General features: G+C 44.0%; 1 protein-coding gene across 7 annotated transcripts in view; it reads left to right on the forward strand.

Annotated features, from left to right (window-relative positions):
- Positions 1-22067, forward strand: part of LOC104918299 (zinc finger protein 521) — a 104720-nt gene that overhangs the window by 68533 nt on the left and 14120 nt on the right. For all 7 annotated transcript variants that reach the window (XM_019262177.2, XM_019262178.2, XM_027288088.1 and 4 more), the window contains one exon: positions 17504-17635. In XM_019262177.2, coding sequence (XP_019117722.1) covers positions 17504-17635 — 132 coding nt within the window. The remainder of the gene's footprint in view (positions 1-17503; positions 17636-22067) is intronic.

Raw genomic sequence — 22067 nt, forward strand, 5'->3', positions numbered from 1 at the left:
CTGCTGCAATGGACCCCCCCCCCCCATCCACACCACCTCATACCCCCTCCCCCCCTGCTCGACGCAGGCCGCAGTGCCATGCCGGGCTCTCCAAAGTCATTTAGAAAAGCGCTCATATTTTCGACACAAAAAAGGGGGAACATTTGGTGAGAGAGAATTATCATCAGGTGTCTAGAGGTTTTCCTTAATAGAAAAGCTGAGTCCCACTGAGTGCGCTCCGTGTAGCGGCCAGCCCACGCATGCTCAGGACCAGCAAGCCGCCATTCGCAGCGCGCACAAGACATTAGCCTAATTTTATTATAACACAGGCACCCGCACTGGAAATTTAATACTCTCAGCAAATACGAGACAGCCGTTTTGCATAATTTTTTTCTCATTCTCCACCTAGCTTGCTCTCTCTCTCTCCCGTCTATCGCTCTGTCCTCACTCCATGTCTCTCTCCTGTCTCGTCTTCATGTTCTCTCTCTTCTGCACTCTCCTTTGCCCCCCTCCCCCCCCGCCCCCCCCCCTACACAACCACCCCTCTCTCCTCGCCCCATGTGCTGCTCTCACTAGGAGAGGGGAAGTTCATTACCTCAGCTAAATCAGAATTAGTCCCTTCATTTGACGGGGCGAACTTCATTAGAAAGGCCCTTCCTTAATCCCGCAGGGAGAACTGATGAATCTACATGGGGCAATAATTTGCTTCACACAGCACATTCAGCACTTCCTCCACACTGTTTCCCCCTTCCCTTTTCTCCGTCTATCTGGCTTTATGTACTTATGGTTACATTTTATTAGATCTACAGCAAAAAACCTGAGAAAGGAAACACCTGCATATAATTAACTAATGGCACCAGAAAGGGTGTAAAGTATGAGTTTATGCTGTTTGGAATGTCCCGTCTCCCCAGCAGGCTTCAGGGCCTCTGGGCAGCCATAGCTGACTTGGCCGACACTCAAACACAGGCTGAGCGAGCACGCCGACAGGAGACTGGGTCTGAGGTAACTATTCAGATGATTTACAATGCCATGATTATGTTCTAATGTTTTAAGACAAAACACATCTTTCCTGTGGATGTTGTTACAGTAGGTAGAAGGAAAAACACAGACATACGGAAAATAACTTGCTATAATGAAAGCAAGGATCCTGCATCCTTTGGTTTTGGGGGTTTTCTTTTTCCAAAACACACCAGTTTTGCAAAATCTCTAAAGAGACGAGCTTTAGCAGTTGTCCAGATCCTTAGAACAAACTAGAGAGCGAGAGATGTGAATCAGGACAGACAGCCCCTGACTGCCATACCACAGCGCCTGGTGTCAAACAGATGTGCAGCTTGGCAGCTACGCTCCCCAGAAAACAGAGAGCCCACGGATTCCAGGGTGGCTCTGAGTCGTGCTGCCCTCCCTCCTCTCACCAGTCCCCCGTCCCCAACAGTCCCAACTCCCCCACACTGTGCCCCTGCAGTCTCCCTCCCTCATCACCTCCACACAGGGGTCCCCTGACTGGTAATCTCGTCCCTCGAATGTGAAATCTCCGACAGCGATGCCCCGCGCTTTTACCCCCTACCTCCGCGGCTGATGGGTAAATTGGAATGGCGCTCCCTGCTGGCGCCGAGAGCTCTGAACAGACAGCAGTACACACATGCTGAGGCACCCCTCACACGCTCTGTCTATATATAGTGGACATGCACACTCTCTCCAAGCTGCAATATCCATGCACAGACACACGTCCACGCACAGATGTACACAGGGGAACAAACTCCCATACACGCCGTCCCACATTCACAAAAGCTTCAGGTAAATCGCATACACGGCCTCATCAACATACACAGATACGGATGCAAGGTAAGTGTTCCATGCATGATCTGTTCGCCCTCATCTACATGAGATTGAATATATGAAAATAAACAGATACTAGCAACTGAGTCATACAGGTTCAAATTTTAATGTGCATCATCTGGAATGGCTCAGCTTGGATCATTTCAGGAAAAAAAAAACTGCACCTGACTTCTGTCGTCACTGTTTCTATTATGTGTAGAGGACAGAACACACACTAACAGAAAAAAAACTGTGTAAACCGCAGAGTAAGGTCCACAGCATGTATAATAAGCACCGCCAAGCTGGTGTTTTTCAATAAGCATACTGTAAAACATTAATAAGAGGCTATGTTTTTTTTTTTTTTTTTTTTAATGTGGCCAGGCATCAGGGTAAGATTTCCCAGAGGGCTGGTTTAGTTGTACGAAGCTTCCACTCCGTCTATCTGTCTATTTTCTCCTCAGTCGATGCTCTGAAGCATGCGTGAACGTCGAGTCCACCCTCAAATCGCAGGACGTCCTGAAATAGTCAGTGGGACCTGAAGGGGCTAAAGATCACTGCAGAAGAAGCCACGAGGCCTTCCTGTCAAAGGCAGTGCTTTCAGGGGGCCAGGGGTGAGGGGAAGCCAGAGGGAGAGAGCCAGAGACATGACATACTTTCATTACACTTAAACCAACTGTGGGTTCAACTCCAAGCCCTGGTTTCCAATGGCGTCTCAAAGGATGGAGTAAGTGGAGGTATAAGAGAATGGTTGTTACAAAGAACACAATGGGTAGGTGGACAAAGGCAGGCAGCTGGACTAATTGCTTGGGGCTTGTAGGAATATTTTTCTAAGTACTTCTGTTTAAAGCTCAATTTAGTGGTGTACGTCATTCTGCTTAACATTAAATGCCTAAAATGTTAATCTCCTCACTCCAGCTGTAATTAGAAACGCTGTCATGCTTAAGAGTTATATTTCACACCTTTTAATATATCATAATTATATATATATAACTGATCTCCTAATAACTAAATATTTTTCTATATTACAGATGCTGCCACGCATCTCTTGACCAGTTCTACCGGCTCTTTTTTTATATCCTAAAGTGAATACAGCATCAAAAGAATCTCCTCTCCCCATCTTCCATTTCACTGACGTGTGACGGCTCCGTTTAATTTCTGCCATAAACACAACCTTAGATGCGCCTGAGACAGAGAGAGGGGAAACAGTACTTATCCCCGACATGCCCAGAGTGGTCTTTTCAGCGAGAGCTCTCCTGGCCTTGTAGAGAGACTACTTGTCCATTAAGACTGTCAGAGGATGCTCTCAGAAATGAGAGGCCATACCTCTGGAGAGTCTGCAGGGAGCATGCACAGACGGGGTTGGGGTTAAAGGAGTGTGAGCTGGATGGGTATGGTGCATGGCCATCTGCACAGGGTTAAGGGAATCTGTAGCCCGCTTCTGCCGCACGTTTCCTGGCTTTTGTGCTATATGTTGTCTCACAACAACCTACTGTAAAGACGCTTTCCATCATTACTGCTACATTATGGAAAATACAATTGCAGTCTAACCTACTTTGCTTTACAAAGAAATGTCTATTTAAAATTCCTGTGGTATATTAAAAGGGCTAAGAATTACAAACACTATTATTATTGCTCGCTTGGGGGAGCCCTCGCTCATTAAGCTTCTAGACGTCTTGGGTTTTGATTATTCTATCAGCTTCATTTTCTTATTATAGTGACAACTCTGCTATTTTGTTGCCAATCTCCTCCAGCTGTCATATCTTTGAAAGATCACAAAAACCTTCAAACACACTTGTTGATGTGTCTTCAAATTCACAAGACGTCGCTTGATTCCCCCATTGAATTTGTAGGTTAACTTGAGGAAGAAACGTCTCATATTTTTTAACTGGTTCCTACGTTTGACATCAGAGTGTATGAGATTTCTAGCATACTGGTATTGTCCAGGGGAGGGAACCCTCACTCTAACCGTCAGCGCATCTCCAAGTGGGACAGAGATGATTAAACACACCCATGGCTGTGACTGACAGACTCCCCCACCGCTTCTAGAAGATGACATGTCTCCAAGTCACACAGAAAAGCAACTCCTCTAATTTTAACTCTGACTACAACACCGACCGCCTCGTCAAAACCCACAAAAAAAAACAGCCATGCTGAGATTCTAAATACAATAAAAGTGATAACAACTAAAGAGAAATAAGTTTAAAAACAACAATAGGGAGGGGGTAGAGACAAAGGGGTGAGAAGGCGCCATTTCCCTCTGGTGCACACAAACAGCAGGAACCTGTGAGCTTTGTGACAACACCTTCAAACATTTCTGTTACTTTCACAGAAATATCTGATGCTGATGCTCCAATGTGATGCTTTCGCAGCAGTCTTGTCCCAGTGCCATTCGACTTGGCAAGCTCTTGGTTACCGAAAGAAAAAAAACACCCTCCTAACGGACTGTGTTTGACTTTGTCATGACAGGAATACAGTGAGAAGATAAAAGAAAAGAGGAGTGAGAGGTGGGAGGGGAGAGGAAAATAGAGGTGGGCAGTGGGTGATCGATGTGTGAAATTGTACGTGTGAAAGAAATAATTCGGCATTCTCCGGTTTTGTTGCAATTTTCATTTTTTCACGATAGGAGGACAGAGGGGGGTTTCCTGTTATTGTCACGTTGTGTAGAGAGCTCAGGGTCGCGTACTAAATGATTCACAGAAACGGAATCTTTTACATTGGCGTCAGCAATTCAGCCAGGCGCCCTTGTGGGGGAATTCTTTTTGTGTGTTTTTATTGAAGTCTGCACTGAGCGCGCCCAAAAGCTCTGACAGGGGGCCCCGAGGGCGCTTGTCTTCACCTCCAATCATAAGATGGAGAGACGAAGCTCCCCTTGTGCTCTCAATTATACCCTCAACACCCCCTCTCGCACATAGACTCGCAACCCTGCCCTCCCCACCCAAAAAATAAAACAGAGGCAGAGAAGAAAAGCCTTCAGTAATACGTCCCAGCGGAGGGTTCCACGATCGCTCTGCGCTGCGGAACAGCTGACAGGCTCGATGCGGCGGGTCCATTCCCTTGGTCTGTCAGATTGGTGCTACAGCATGACGGTTAGTACTTCCCTGGGGATGTGCCTCCTTTGCTTGCCCCTACGTGCCTCTCACATGACAGGCCCCTCCTCTGACCCATGGAAGCACCGTGGCTTTGCCCCAATTACTGCTACGGGTAGGTGAACACTGGTTATGTGCCCCCTCTTGTCCCTTTACCTCTCCGAACCTCCCCGGTGAGTGGAGATCCATCAGAGGCTCCTGGCACATTCGGGAGGTTGGTGGAGATCGGCATAGGGGTAGAGGGAGGCGTGGGTGTTGCGAGAGGGTTGGTGTAATTTGATCGGAGGGCACAGCTGCATAAACAGGGTATCGAGGAATTTCTGTCTGCTTGATGGAATTGACTTTGCATGAATGGCCCCTCTTTCCCCCCCTGAAATGGGCCATTTTCCACATGTCTCAATGAATATGACAACCTCTCCAGCATATGAGTGTAATACTGGAACTGCAACACCAGCTTGGGGTAGTTGAGTCTTTTCTCGAGCTGTGAAATTCTCCCTCTCTGGCTGTCTTTGCTAAAGACCTCATCCAAGTCCTGCTGCCTGACCTGTCAAAAGCAGCCCCATCCTCTCTAAATGCCCAAAAAATAAACAACAACGCCTGGCAGGGTCAGAGGGCAGCTGCTCTGGGTGCCCGGACTCTGGCGGGCTCTCTGATTGGTGGAAAGGGCAGTGAGTAAAAGGGACTCTTTTCAAAGTGAAATCTCCAGCTGATGGCTTGAGTCCACACCCCACAGTTTGTTTCTCTTGCTGCTGTCAGGAGTTTTGCCCGAGCCATTTGGAAGGATTAGAAAAAGTGGGGGAAGAAAAAACTCAACTGGGCAGATCGTGTGTTACTGTAGGGTCTGAGTGATGGCTCCAGGACCCTCGGAGAGTGAAAACCTTTGACCTTGACAGCCCCCTGTGGTGACCCCTGCCTCTGGCTTTGTGCCACAGACTCAGTGAGACAGGTGCAGGCAGGAGAGTGACCACACCCCCACTGTCCAGGCTAACTCTCCCTCATCTGCCTACCTGTCCTGATGGTCTGGACTCTCAAACTATGCAAGGCAAAAATCTATCACCAGCCAGAGGTACAACAACTGATGTCACTGAGTAAATTAGTATTTGCATGGGGATATTAGTGTGACAAAAACGCTGTATAGCAGAACCCGTCACACCGCATTACTAAACCAATACTGCAAAATCCATATCAATAGATTATTACATGAAACAGCTAGAATGAAACAGATAAAAGGGAAATGAAGAGGCAGGGACAAACTCAGAGGCTCTAAATGGAAACTAAGAAAGGCATTCAGTTTACAAATGGATTAAGTTCCACTTTGAAAAAGCATTAGAGGAATGATACGTAATGTTATGTAAGAAATAAAAGTGTGGATTATTAAAGCGGAGGTGTGTGGTGAGTGGAAGCACAATGACAGTCACGCGGCCTCGTTTTCTGCTCCGCAGCGGGCACTAGCTCCAAGCGGTCGCGCCAGTCGCGCCAGTCTTCTGCAGATCCATTTCCTCTCCCTAGGCACTTCCCTCATGTTGTTGGCCCAGTGATTCAGTGCCTTGCATTAAGAGCAATTCACCTGCCTCCGGCGTCCCAGCGGCACAGGTCCCCTGGGGAAACCAGGTGGAGCATAAAAAAGTTCCACTATGGTAAGTCAAGCTGCTCGGAGGCTGCCGAGTGTCTGTGTGGGGATAGAGGCTCCTAAAAGGCCCAGCTGGTACTTGGAAAAGGGCTTCTGCATTACTACACCTCAGTGTCTGTTTGGGCTCCCCTTTGGAAAGTGTTGGCCGCGCACATGACCAGCCATTTTAGATTTCTCCCTCTTCCCCTGCCTCATCTCTCGCTCCCTCCCGCCTTCCAACTGGTTCTGTATCCAATTGAACATTTGGTCCTCCACTGCTGGTTAATCAAATTCCTCCATCTGGCCCCCCTACTCCCTGGGAACACAAAAGGTGCAGCCTGAGCCCGGGTCCAAGTGCATATTGGGAGGAGAGGGGGGATGGAGACAGGGACTGCCTACCTAACTTACACAGCCCAGTCAATAGATCAGTAAGAGCACGAGGCCAGGCCTGATCGTTTTGGGCAAACAGGAACACTTGGGATACAGTATCAGAGCCCTGCTGTTCATATAGAGCTCTGGGACGTCAGTGGGTTCATATGGACAGTAGGAGGGTTTTATGAGCTAATACCTCCACATACACTGTAGAATACGAATAGAGTGAAGCCTAAGTACTACTGGCTACAACAGAAGGGATGCACTACCCTGACACTCTGTTGTTTAGTCTCCATGGCAGTAGAGGCTGCTCTTGGAAAACGCTGCCCAAGAACAAAGAAAAAAAAGGAGGAGAAAGGGAATAAAGACGTTTATGTTAAAACAGAAAATTTGCTTGTTGTCTTCTTACACTGCTTCCTTGAGTTCAAAGTAGCGGCGTGTCAGTTACTAAGCAGTGTCTAAGCCTGTACTCTGATCAAAAGAGCTATCTTAGATATCACACAAAAGCCAGCAGTGATCTTTTAATCCCCGAGAGAGACAGCGTAGCCTTCAAAAAATATCTCCTGAACTACATATTTATTAGAAGAGACCTTTCAAAAGCCGTCCTGCCGCACAAAGTTAAACAGGTTTTAAAGTGCATTCATTTTCACCAAAATGTTTCCTTTACAACTGTGACACATCCAGCTGATCGCGCCTGCTCTTTGCTCTGATTCAGCAGGAGAACCTGAGGCGAGGTGAAGACGGGGACATAAATTGGTCACAGTAGGGAAACACATGGCATCTCAAGTGCTAGCTCTACCCGTCCTAATATCTATTGTATGATTTCTATTCATGTCCAACCATCCTTTCCCCTGCCAGGTGGCAAAACATGTGTCAATAATTAAACGCTTTTACATAACAGGATACAGGAACACAATGCAATTTGCTCCCCATATTTCATTGGGCCTTTATGAAAGCACATGAGAGTGTAATTAATCAAACCACTGGAATATGTGAACGGCAATTTCCACTTAATGGCACTTACAGGATTGGGTCCCTTAAGCACCACGTTTCTGTCTACCAAACGAGCGGGATTCATTTCATCTTCATAGTTCAGACAATAAAAACCTGGTGTGGATGTTAAACACACCCATTTGACATTAGCAAATCAAAAAACAACATCAGATTTTATCCATGTGGTCTGGTCTCGTGCTTTTTTCGACGCACCCATCACGGACACATGCTTAGCTCAAGTTAAGAATGAACTGATACAGTCTTATGCTTGGACTCCAGAATTTATATTCTTTTTAATGATCTTGCTTTGACCTCAACCTGAGTGTATGTTCTGTATTCACCTAACCACAGGAGGCTAAACCGCCTCCCAGCCAGGGACAGGAAGAGGATCATTCGCTGCTTTTAGTGCTTCTGAGAGAAGATGGTCCTAGTCTAAATGGCACCCTGTCCTAAAAGTGTTTCTCTCTCCACCCACCTCTCTTTCTCTCTCTCTCTCGTCTGCCTCTCCAAAGACTCCTCTAAGTGCAGCATCTTGTTTCAGTAATTCAGCCAGGGCAGAGACAGTAGAGAGAGGGAAGTAATCGATTTCTCTCTCATTTGGTTCCTCCTAGACTTGCTGTAAAGCCTCTTGGGGAGTTCTGGACTCTTGGACAGGACAATGTTATGGGAAAGAGGGTCATTGCGTTTAAGGTCATCGTTACACCAAGGTTTCATTTTGAGTGTATTTTTATTGGTGTATGGAACAAAGTAGACAAACAAACAACGCTGCCGCCCATTTCCAGGATGGCAGACATCAAGACGTACCCTCCCTTTCCATAACGGCATCGTCATTCTGAATGATAGAAAAATATCATGCACTAGGAGCATATGATCCACTGTAGAGATAGAGACACTCTGAAAACTGTGCTAAGAACAAGCTTTTAGTAGGACCATAGGTAAGCCTTGTGTCTATAAAAAGACCCCATTCTAAATAATTTAGAGGAAATGCCTTTACTGTTTGATTACTATTTCTGCTTCATGCTTCATATCATCTTTTCCAAAGAAGCAATAGAAAAAAAAACTTAGAGTGGAAAGGGAAACAGCCAAATGACATGTGAGATTGGGGGTGGATAATATTGTGCTTCATACTGTAGATTCAAATGTTTCATTGCAATATCAGACATCCTCACTTCAAAGAATTCCACCTTTTTTTTCCTCCAATATTGAGTGCCAATATTAAGATTTGCTACATAATGCAATACAGTAGTTTGTTTTTATTACTGTGACACAGCTGCTTATAAAATTACTTATTTTAAGTTATGCTTTTTCAAATATTTCCTGATGATATTCATGTAGCTCGTTAGCTGACTAATTCCTAGAAGTATTTTGTATTTCAGAGTGAATAATCTGCTTTAGTTGTATGGTGGTCATCTAATGCCTCTTACCATGTGTCATGTACGGTGATTCAGCTGTAAAACATCCAGCTGAAAGCAGCAGAGGAAAACAGCCTGTATGTCCCATTAAAAACTTCCCTAAGCTTTTCAGCCTTCCGGCCTCATCAACAGGTTTGTAGGTGGTTTGCTCTCTCTCCAGTTTGCATCTCTCTCTGTATTTTAGCCCTTTATGGTTTCTAATCAATTCATACTACATGCCAGCCTGCTAATTCTTAATAACAGTCAGTAAACTCTCAGGTTGAGCTCCTATTCATTTACATCCGATTGAGATATTTCTGCACAAATCAATTAAAAATGCAAGCACGACTACCGCAACTCTTGGCATGCATTATTTCAAAATAGAGACCAATCTCGTGTGTCATTAAGAGTGCGGCAGCTGCAAACAAACAAGACAAATCTATCTATTGTTTATTACCTCCTCAGGCTTTTACCCACAGGGCAGAAAGAGGGAGGGGCAGAGGTCAGCGTAATTACCATTCCCTCCCTCCTTGGAGTCAGACAGTGCTAAGACATGCATTGCAAATTCCATGGCAGCATCGTATATCACCTTACCATAAAGCCCCATAGAGTAACCTTTGTTCAATTCCATTTGATTGTAAGAGAGAAAACAGGCTCTCTGACAGCCTCTTCAACCTCAGTGTTTCATGGGTTCAGTTGTTTGTCTTTCAGTCTTGTGACTGCTCTTGCTAAAGATGTGCTATTCCAAAAATAAAGCGTCAGGGACGTGGGGATCATTGAATCATCCTGCGGTAGCTAAGGGAGTCAATTAAGGCAAGCACTGATAATTATAAGCCGGCAGAACGCAGGGGCTGGCTAATTGTACAGTGTTCCATGCCGTGAGCTCAGCCAAGGGGCCTCTCCACAACGCTCTCTTTCCCTGCTCCTTTGTGTGGACCACAGACCCCATAGAGCTACATACCTCAGCCTGACAATGCCACAGTGAGGCTAGCGAAAAAAGCCGGGCATGTGCCCGTAATTAACTTTTTACATTCAGGCCACTCACTCTTTTGAGACCTGAAAGAGATTCCGGTTAGATTCACACCTCATTATTTCTCTCCTCTTTGCTTGCCAGAAAGTTTTTCTTTGCCCATTTTACTGTTTCTTTGCTTGTTTGTATTTTTTTTTGCAGGGCGACTTTCATTGAGCACAAGAGTCTTGGAAAGTCAAGGCGTAGTCACTTGACCTTTATTTCCTTCTAACAAGAAAAAAAACTAGCAGTTTAGAATAGGCATGTATACGGTAAATTAGAGCATTTCAGTGCAGAATGGTGTTTGTGTGGCTGCAGGGGGTCCTGCGCTCCCATGCAATCCATCTCAGCAGCCTGCACTATTTGTCCCCAATGGACCTCCATACCTGCCTGCAGCTGCAGCGCCTACACATCATTCGTTAACAAGTATTCGGCTCTTGCCTTTGTTGTTGTGGATTTCTCCCTTCTCTTTTTTTCTTCTTTTTCTCTGCCTCTATGACCTACACACTGTTCATTTGACCGAGTTTTAGCCATTGTGGGTTTCATCTGTAAGAATAGCTGGTAATGTGGTCGAGGCCAAATACAAAATGGCAGACCATCCTTCAAAGCATACAGAAGCGCCAGATCCTGCTGAAACACCGGCTTTGTCTGGTTTAACAGCTAGTTTCCCTTTGGCAGGATGCAGGGTGATACATGAAATTCAGTGTAGTTTCAAATCTAAAAATATATATATGCACAAAATATTAAATATGCCCCTATTTTGGCACTTTAAAATTTCTTGCAGTACATTTCTCGATTTCTTGACGTGTCTTGCGTAGCACCTGTCTGTTTTATAGATATATAAAATTAGATGTAACAGCCTACAGTGATGTGAAATTTCCTTAATTTTGTCTTTGATATTATGCTGCCATTAGCTGCGTTGCCATAACACAGCTGAGTCATGAGATGAGATGAGTCAAATGAGTCATAAAAGATTGTAAATGCCTAATGTAAGCCATGCATCGAACACAGCAGGTTCTTCAAAAAACTATCAGGCTCTGTTTAGGGTAGTCGCACATGCATTCATTTTGTGCAGACCAAATCATTCACACATCCAGCCTCCGGGTCCTCTGGTATGAAATGGTTTCACGTAATAAAAATACAAGTAAAAGCTGTGTCTTTTGTCTCTTATATCCGTAATATTAACGCTTCAACAATGACTCTTTGGCTTCTTTATTTTCTGCTACAGAGTAAAAATTCTGAGTATCGCCGTATGCATGCACAGGGGCTCTTGGCAAATAACTCAAGTGGAAATGTCTGCTCAGTGCGTTTTAGGGAGAAGAAGCGTCCTTATGTTTTTGTCCCCCATGTTTTGTGAACTCCAAAAGGTGTTCTAGTCGGATAAACCTTTTGTAACATCCATTCAAGCGTTACGCATGTTTATCTCGACACAAAAACCTGTCAGTTTGGTGTTTCTACCTTTGGCCCGGTAGCCAGGGGAGCTGTGAGGCGGTTAATGTAGGCGCTGAGTGGCTGATCCTAGCATGAGCCTAGGCCTGCTCTGATTAGCACCTCCAATGAGCTGCCACGCATCAGAGCTGACATTCTCCCAGAGACATGTTCCCCCAGAATCCTTTGCTCGTGCTGTGCGTGGGCGTCACCACTACTGACATGTCACAGCCAACAATCTCGCCTCAACCCTCCTTCTCCCTCTGGAGGTTGGAAAACAGTGGCATGCATCGAACTTGGGACCCTGACATGGGGTCTTCGCTTAGCTTATCTTTCACTTTTCTCTTTTCTCTTTTCTCTCTCACAGAATATGTCTTTTACATGCCCACTTCCCTACAGGCAAACCGAAGTAAAGCTTTTCCTTTCATGCTGTGGTAGTTTTCCAATCTCTTTGATTTTATTAGCTAGCACTCGACCACATTTCCATCACTGTTCGTGTAATATATTAACTCTGTGATAGAATGGGGTGAATTTTTCAAGGTGCTATGATTAAATCTAGCATTTTAATTTTTACATTTTGCACTTGATTCACTCTGTCCTTCTCAAACTGTGGAGACAGGAAATAGATATTACTAATGTTCCCCCCAGGCGCCAGTTCTCCAATCAGCTTTGGTCCAGAGGGAGTCCATCCCTTTGCGCTCCCACCTACCACCTTCCTACCCCCATCCGCAGCATTCTCCAGGCCTTAATGGGCCTTGTAGTACTTCTGAAATGAGTTTGTTCCTTATGAGCAGTGCTTCTACCTCAAGAGAGCACACCACACGGAGGTGGAGTCAATTTGTATTCACCCATAATTCCCTGGGCCTTAATCACTCTGATTTTCCCCCCATTATCTGTTAATGGATAGTTCCCGCGGAGAGAAGAGAGAAGTAAACCCACCTACTGTTTACAGGCCTGAAGCTGTCTACCATCCACAATCCCGCAGTGGGTTGTATATACTGCAGCGAGTCCGCTGAAAACCAAATCTTCTTGGTTTATTAACATACAGCTCCAACATTATGAAACAGATGGTAGAACGGAAAGCAAACTCTTGATAAAGGTGAAATCCCTCATAAACAAGATTGCTCCAAGCAAGTATTACTGTTTTATGGCAAGGTTCGGCAGATTAGAAACCTGGTATCGCGCTGACCTATTAGTTTCACTGGACCAGCTTTGATTACTATGTTAGTTCTGTCTGTGGCTTCTCCAAAACAACCCGTTCCTGCCTACTAAATATTCTCAATTTGTTCTCCCACTTGTTTACTCATTACTTTCAGCAAAGAAGTGCCTTGATTGATGTCCTTAATATCATTTGTTAGAGTGTGCTGCTTTGGCGACACAAGCAGCATGGGTCCCTCTAAGAGTGAGCTTCAGAGAACCATTCACTATACCCCGGAGAGGAGTGTAAATCTAAGTATCAGATTTTTCTCTTCTAAAGCCAAATGCTAAAAGTGATCCTGAATTCCCCTCCAATTCAAACTGCTCCTCAGCAGAATTGTTTAAATAGAGTAAGGGGCAGTGGCGGTGGTGGTGGTGGGAGGGGGGTGGTGGTGTTGGAACAGAATAAGCTGAGGGAGAGTTTTTAATTAAGCAGTGCCCTGCGTTATACTTAACTACACACGATCATCAGAAAGTTAGACCGTCCTTAGTTACTTTAGTCATCTGGTAGCTGTGCGTTTACACTCAAAGCAAACTAAGACGTCTCTATCAAATTCACGGACACCTTTACCTTCTTAAACTTACAGAATTCAATATGCTGCAGCCGTGTCGCTGTTACACAGAGAGTTCACAAAACTACCCAAGCCAGACCTGCAAGCCCCAGCGTCCCAAACAACCTTCAACGGCACATGAACTTCAGCCCGGATAAAAAAGTAAACAGCGCTGAGAAATAAAGACCATTCTTTTTGAGAGTAGTTTTTCCTCTAGCTCTCCCTCTCCTGTCTTCCACATGGGAGAGATATTAGGCGTTTGTGTTTTAAGGAGCTGTGAAATACATAAACCATGAGCCACAGGAACGCAAGGCCCTGTGGATATGCAGATGGGCTTACTTTGCTGGTGTCAGGGATGCTTAGAGGGAGCAGGCACAGGAGCAGTTCTCATCTAAAGGATTTTCTTAGGAGTGCAGAGGGACAGGGTGGTGGCAGCGGAGAACACTCGGGAGACTCGGAAAACAGAGAGTTGGAGGAGGGAGAAAGAGAGAGATGAGGGTAGAGAGAGAGAGAGCTGACAGTCCCCTGTGGCCCTGTAACTATATCCAGAGTCTGCTCAGTGCATAGAGAGGGGTGGGGGCTCACGCAGGGCCATGCTGATTGGGCAGCCCTGGAGAAGGGCTGGGGGAGCGACAGGAAGTGACCTCAGCCCAATGAGGCAGCTGTAGGGGCGAGCGAGCTGACTTCCTCCCTTGGCTCTCACTAAGAAACAGGCTGCCAGCCTGATTCAACCCCTGTTACACTGCTGAATACAAACCCAGCCCTACACAGGCTGCATCACAGCGGATAACAGAGCACAATTTACTCATTATAGACTCTCAGTAAAACCTCTATTGCTCTCTCAACCACTTTTCTCTTTCCATCTGTCTGTATCTATTTGTCATCTTTACACACAATCCTTTTATCATGTATACAAAGTGTAGTACACTTATGTATCTTACATTTATAAGTATTTTATTTTCTATTGTAATGTCTATTTCATTTATATATTATATTCTACTTTCATTTAAAAATGTATTTTAATTAATTAGATTTCTTTATTTGATCTTTTTTGTCTAGCGCTGTTATCGCAACTAGTGCTCTTAATGCTGAGCTGACCTGATTTTCTCATCCAACACATTTCATTACACTGTTGACCCGGTGCTAACCTACATATGACAAAAAACTGAAAACTGAAACTATATTTATCTCTATATTACCCAGGACTCTTTTAATTCAGTTCAATTAACTTAATTTTATTGATATAGTAAAGTTATCTTAAGTCACTTTACAGATAAAGCAGATACTGTATTGTTCATAATATTATGAACAATACAGTTCTCACCATGATCAAGCACTTGGTGATGGTGGCAAGGAAAAACTTCTTTTAAGAGGCAGAAACAGAGTCGAGCACAACCCAGTTCACGGTTGGCAGCCATCTGCCATCTTTCACAGGTGCATATAAACATATGACATAGAACTATACTGAATAAATAAAATATACAAATATACGATGAATACTGTAGCTTATTTTGTGTCAATCCTAAATGCACCATATTAATCTGGAAAAATAGTTCCAAACAAAGGCACTACTTTAATCCTGTTTTAGTAATCTTTGGTAAGAAAAACGACAACACCCAACTGATTTAGGGAATTACTGAGCCTCTTTTAAAAATGAATCAATAGGAATGAGTGGGCTCGGGGCCAAGAGTCACAGTAAGTGGAAACCAGAAAACACTGAGAGACAGACTAACACATTGTTGGTTTTAGTCTATTAATGGTATTTGTTAGCAATAAAAAAAAGGAATAACACAAAATAACAATAGTCTTGTTCTTTAAATTTGAAGCATACTGGGTTTTGCCGTTTTCCCTTGGTGCACCTGCTCACAGACATAAACACACACATGCACGCACACAAGGTCAGTCAGGCAGGTGCAGAGTTATCTGCATAATGAAGCAGGCCAGGTCTCCAAAGGGACAGCGTTGCTCACTAGGGTCAAATGAGGGCTGCGCATATGGCAGAAGAACAGATCTGTGAACCCTGCAGCAAGCTTGACCTTAGTGTACACCCTCACACAGACAAGCAAACTGAACGGTGATCAAAGAGGGCAGTGATTCTCTTGCACGGCTATGTGGATGCACTCGTGCCACTCTCTCCCTCCCCCCCATTTTGCTGATGCCTGCTGTTACACTTAGATGCACATGTAGGCTACAGAATATCTCATCTGTCAAATGCATGATTGCAGAACACACCATTGACTTGTTTCCTTTTATAAGCTGCCTTAATCGGCCTTTACCTTTTACCAGACAGTCATGAGGGACATAGTCTGTGAGCTTGTGCTGATGCACAACTTATGGCTTGTTTTTATGTTGACACCACCTTATGTGGTTATACCATGCCATATGTTTATGTTGTTGAGAAAAGATTGTAAAAGAACATGTGGTAATAAGTTTCAATATGTATACACTACCACTGTTTCTTTTGGCACAGTAGGAGTTTCCATTCTCCCCCCTCTTCCTGGAAATATCAGGGGTCATTGGGTTGCAGTTGTCAGAATTAATCTATAGGCACAGAAACTACCGAGATACTACCTTTTTTATATACCTCCAATGAATAGACAAAGTACATCGGGCACACACCAAGCAGTTTGAAAACATGTAAACTAAAATTCCTGATAGGGGTGTATTTTTTGTCACATTCTTCATAATATTGCACAGTATTTTTTCAAGTTTGTTAAACTGCTTCTCTCCTGAGATTTTAGTAAAAACAAAAATCTAAACAGGAAAAAAGAAAGTCGATGGTGAACAAAAGATAGATACAGTAAATGAGAATTACAAAACAGTTACCCGACATATAATCCTAACCCCGAACAAAATGTGAGTTTCAGGGGAGCTTTTATGGGTCTATAGACAAATAAAAAATAAAAATGAGTAGTAAGAAATTTACTAGTGTGTTTGTCCGTTGCAAGTTGCCTTTTTTTTTTTTCAGCAGATATGTTTTGCCAGATTTGCCTAAAGCACCTTCGATTAACCCTCTACTTGGATCCTCCAGGGCTCCAGCCAGGCACAGCTGGTTAGGTGGATTGTGTATTCATGCTTCTGGTACCCAGGGCCTATGTGGTGGGCACTGGGCTGTAGAGACCTGGGGATAAACCCTAGATGAGTCCCCAGTGTATCCACCCCACCCCCCTTTGCAGTAGCTGGCCTAATGTCAGGTTTGGCAGGAGTTTGATAGAGCACTAGTCCGGCCCCATGGCAGAGTGTATAGGCCTTTTATTGACGCACTGGAGATGGGCAGTTCTCTGGAAGTCTGAGTCAGCAGATCGTTGTGCTGCAAATGAGTGTGCAGGTTCACAGTCTGAGCGACATTTATTTAAGCTATCAGTGGCCTCGGCTGGGGTAATGTTTAGATAGACGTGTAGGGACTTCTAATGCCAAGCAGATACACTGGGAATCTGTTGTCCTCTGTATTAAAAATGTTGACATGTGAGCATGTTGTGAAAAGGAAATTTGTTCCAATAGCAATGACACTGAAGATGAGATATAATGTTTGGTGACATAAAATTTGCATTTCGGAAATGATTTCACAATCGTTATTGTCCTTGCAGTAATAGTAATAACCCTCTGCACCATCTGAATGAGACTCTTTTACTAGTTTTGATTTATTATGATTCACCTTCTGCAAAGCTCAAAATACTTTCCATCATTTAGAGTTACTTCACGCCTGTTTCAATTTGCAGACACTAAAAATAAATAAATTATTGTAAATGTAAGTTAATCAGAAAGATGTTGCTCCCCGTGTTCAAAGTGCAAGGCCTCGTCTGAGCGATTAGGACCCCGGCTGGTCATCTAATTTATGCCTGATGGGAGCAGATCACACGTTATATTATTTCCTGTCTGAGTCATGAAAATCACAGGCAGGAGTCTTTGCCACAAATTTGTTAAATTTAAATTTCATGTGAGAGACTAAAGTAAAAAAAAAAAAAGAAAAAGGAAAGAGAAAGAAAAGGATCGAGGTAGACCTCTGACATTCATGCTCTGCTTATTTTCCTTCTTATGATTTTCTGTGTGTTTTTGTTGTTTCTTCTCTGCAGAGGAAGGATTGAACCATGAATGCAAGCTCTGTAGTCAGTCATTCGACTCACCAGCGAAGCTTCAATGCCACCTGATTGAGCACAGCTTTGAGGGGATGGGAGGAACCTTCAAGTGTCCGGTCTGCTTTACAGGTGTGTATAGTTTGTGTGTTTGTGTGCAAGAGAGCATTTGCGTATCATGGATTTGCAACCCAGTGGAAAGAGTCTTACACATACATGTTCACTTTTCAGAGACATTTACACTCTCAATATGCAACATTTTATTCATTTTTCGTGTGTGTGTGTGAAAAGCCAAATGGGTTCTAAATTAGTTGGGAAAGGTCAAGCAAGCAGCTCGTCTAAAGCTGAGAGGAGTTTGCTGCATGTGGCTTTTTATTTAGTCAAATTGCCTCCAAATCAAGGCCAAAGAAGTGTCATGAGGTGAGGGGGGGATAAAGAAAGAGAGCAGGGGGGAAGACAGTGTGAGCTGAAGGGAGATGGGGGATGGAGGAGTGGAGAAAGAAAAGGAGATGTGCTAATTGTGGATGGCAGTGGTGCTGATAGCTGTAATGATCTCATCTGTCTCTGTGCGTGGAGGTGGAAGGACCGAACTCCTCCTGAGAGGATAGCGCCCTCCTTCAGTGTCAACAGGGTTAACTATCTCTATAATGAAATCTGCAAAGTCGTTAACTTCGGCTCTTCACTCTTTCTCCCTTCTCAGCTCTTTACTCTTCCTCGCACTTTTTGGGTCCTCAGCTCATTTCCCTCTTTTGCGCTTCCTGCACCCCCTCCCCTTATCCACCCGCCGCCCCCCAAAAAAAACCTCATTTGTCTCTCCTCCAGTTATTACATCAATTAACATCATTAGCTCACATTCTGCTCAAAGATCTTTTTTACCTCTTCATCCACCTCACTGCTCGGCTCCTTATTCATTTTCCTCAATTCTCTCTTTCTCTCCCCTCCCCTCCCTCTACTCTGCTCTACTTCTCCCATTGCTGTTTTGGTCTTATCTCTCTTTTAGCAGAAGCCTATTGATATATCCCCACCCTGAATCCCCTTCCACCCCTCACAGGGGTCTGAGCATTTAATATACAGAGCATGCCTCCTTCATCTGAGCCTTCATTTTCCACCGCCGGCTTTGACAGACAGGTCCCCCCTCTCCCTCCGCGTCCATATCGATCACGGCGCATGAGAGAGAAGGATGCTGAGAGGGAGAAGGGAGGAGGGAGAGACAGAGTACACCCTCAGGACAGTGGTCGCAGAGCAGACAGACAGATGGGCGAAGGCCTATGGTGTTGGGGAAGGCAGGCTGTGGAGAGTATGGATGGACTGAAAGGCCTCCCTCTGTTGGGGATGGAGGGGACAGGCAGACTGTAGTCAGAGCACACGGAGGAAAAGGAGGAACTCAGAGTTAAGCTGACAGCTGTCCTTGAATATATTTCTTCAAGTTGAGCCTGGCAGAAAGTCGAGAAAAGACACTACTTTTACACACTAACATAAACCAACAGAGTATATAGTTAGATATATAGTTAGATCTTCTAAGTAAAAGTGCTTGTATCAACAAAACAAAGTTAAAATACTCACAACAAAGATTTTTATTAAGACTACAAACTGAAATTATGTTTATTTATTACCACTTTGCAAAAGCAAATACATTTTGAAGTTAAGCCACTGGGATTTTTGTCAACATGATGTGAACATGAATGATACTGAACGCTTCATAAAAATGTCTGACACCGTATTTCAAGGATGCATCATATTCTACTGTATTCTTCATATTTAATGTAGTAAAAAAAGAATAAAAAGTAAAACATTTTTCTCTGAAAAGTATAAATATAAAGTACAATACCTAAAAGTTTTACTTTCCAGAGCCGACGATTTATAATTTACTTTGAGGTTCTAGCCAGTGTGGATGAGCTGCTGTTGATTAATCACTTTGTTTACAGATTAAAAGGATCCCTGTTACAGACATAATGTGTCTGAACATAAAAGCAAAACTTTGATCAAACTAGGTGGTGGCAGTAAAAGTGGCTGGGTCACTGAGTTCCCTCGATCAACAAGGTTACTCTTTGTTTAAAAGATCATCCCCACTCGATGCCTATGTTTTAGTTTGATCTATCCTACCGTGACCCAAAGACTCAGTGGGAGGCAGGGAGTGATTTTCATTCTTTTGACATACCTGATTATCCTCAATCCACACTGAAGGGAAGAGGACAAATCATACCGCAAAACAGTCCGGGGGAAAGTATGAGGGGAAAAGTAAGTCGTAGACGGTAGATGAGGGGGAGACAAAATAGAGGAGAAAAGGAGACAAAACTTGGAGGAAGCTGAGAAGGTTGCAACTGGCAAGTTTGGATGTTAGATGAAAGGCGGAAAGAGATGGAGGAAAAGAGAACTGTGTAGGGAAGGGAGGGTAAATGGAGAGAGGTCCATAAGCCCCTGGATGATGAGAGAGAGGCTGACTCTCCCAGGACAGATTTGACAGGTTTCAGAAGTGGGGGAGCCTGCAGCTAGAAGTGTCTGCCTGCACCCTTAGGAGCGGTAGTGAGGGCTGGTGTGGAAATTGTGATTGGGAATATGTGCTTAAGACAAACAAAACAGAAGAAAGTGTGCCTGATGAAAGTCGTACGTGTGTGTGTGTTTGTGTGTGTGTACACGTTTTTCTTTTTTTTTTTTACTTATGTCACAGTATGAAGTACAAACTTGAAAAACTACAGGATGCTTCTGCTTTCAAATCTGCAAGAGTCTGACAAATACAGCGGTTTAATTGGCTTTTTGTTAAGTTGCTGCCCACGTTCTGCCGGTGCGTGATGTTACAATTATGACATCCTACATCCAAAAAACATAAGCTTAGCTTTAACTCGAAATTAGTAGTTATCAGCTTATAGCTCCGAATGAACTTACCCGGCCGACTTGTTTGTGTTGCCTCAGACCACTTGGATCAGTCTCTGCATTGTGAACTCTTGGATTAAGCAGAAACGAACACATGTAGGCTAGACGGATAAATAAATGAAAAGGAGAAAGGGGGAAAAAAGGATAAACTTTTTTTTCCTCTCTGCACAAACAGCTTAGTATTGGTGCAGTGCAGCCTGCAGAGAGCACCACCCTGCCAAAATAAAGATGAGCTGGGGCCTGTAGTAAAGGAGACGTCTGCCATGGGCGGCCCCTGAGATCTAATCAGAGGGCTTAATATCCCCCACAGCGAGGAGACCTTGGCCCCTCAGCCCCCTCAGCCCTGACACCCCTGACGCCCAACCCGGCTCAGTGCTCTGTTCAGCTCCGCTCTGCTCTGGCTCCACGGCCAACAAACTCCACAAAGTTCTCTCTCTCTCTTCCTCTCTCTCTCTTTCTCTCTCTCTCTCTCTCTCCCTCCCTTATTCGCTCGCATTCTCAGCAGGGAGAGACACAATGGCCAGCCACTGATCCTGTTTGGATGTGGTTTTGGATTATTTCTTCTCTGTTTCTCTATGTCCTCATTTTAACCCTCTTGGAAGACATTCCTCTGTCCCTCTAAATGGGCATTGCAATGGCATATTTCATATGTGACTCATGCTGCCAAATACCAATACATGTCTGCACATTGCCCATTTCAGCTTATCCTTTTATTACACGTTGCATGCTAATTTGGAGAGCGATGATTGAGACAAAGAAGGAGTCTTGATTTTAACTGTTGCCACTAATTAAATGGTTACCACGGTTTATATTAGCAGTAAATTTTCCAATCACCTTATAGTAGTCATAAATATAACCCAAGCCTTTTAAAATGTCAAAACTGAACTATATAAATTAGCTAAAAAAGTTGTTGAGCTTCCATTTACATCTTTGCCTTAAATGTCATAAGCCCATTCAGTATTTATTGTTCTTGTAGGTACCATTAGTGCATTTTAGGCTCTGTCACTTTAAATCATTGTCCACTTGCATATGAATGAATGCAGAGCTATAAATTGATAAATGCACAGCTGATTAAATGTGTCTCTTACTAGAGCTGGACCAGATAGGCATGTAAACAGCGAGAATCAGCTAACTTGACATCTCAGTTGTGTTTGGCCCTATTGTACAGTATTTGAAGGCCCCCCAAGTCTCAAATCCATTTTTATTTTTGCTGTATTGACTTTTTCTTCCTCTAACCAAAGACATAATGAAGGCTTCCTGCAGCTGCTGTGACCTGCTTCTGTACAGTATATGCAGACAAAACACCGCAAAAGAAGAAAGCTATTGTTCATCAGCGCATTTTTGTTCTTTCAGAGCTTGTATTTCCCACAAAGAAAATTGTCGTCTTTTCTGGAGCATAATAGAGGAACAAATGTGCATGATAGCCGGGGCCTTAACCTTGAGCGTAAATGTTTTGTAACAGACTGTAAAACCAGCCATCTATCTGAAATTATGTTTGTCTTCATATTGTTGTGGTCATTAGTCTCAGAAATGGACCATGGAGTTGTTGTTTGTTCATTAGAGGAGGTTTGTTCATTTCTGGTTAACATGCTGCCATGTTCCAGAGACAGCTGTCACCCGAGCATTAGCAGTCTGAAAGCATCACTGCAGTGTGTCTGCTTTGAATCTAAACTTTTATTTCCCAGGTCAGTAG

Source organism: Larimichthys crocea, chromosome II, assembly GCF_000972845.2.
Source record: "Larimichthys crocea isolate SSNF chromosome II, L_crocea_2.0, whole genome shotgun sequence".
Lineage (NCBI taxonomy): Eukaryota > Metazoa > Chordata > Actinopteri > Sciaenidae > Larimichthys > Larimichthys crocea.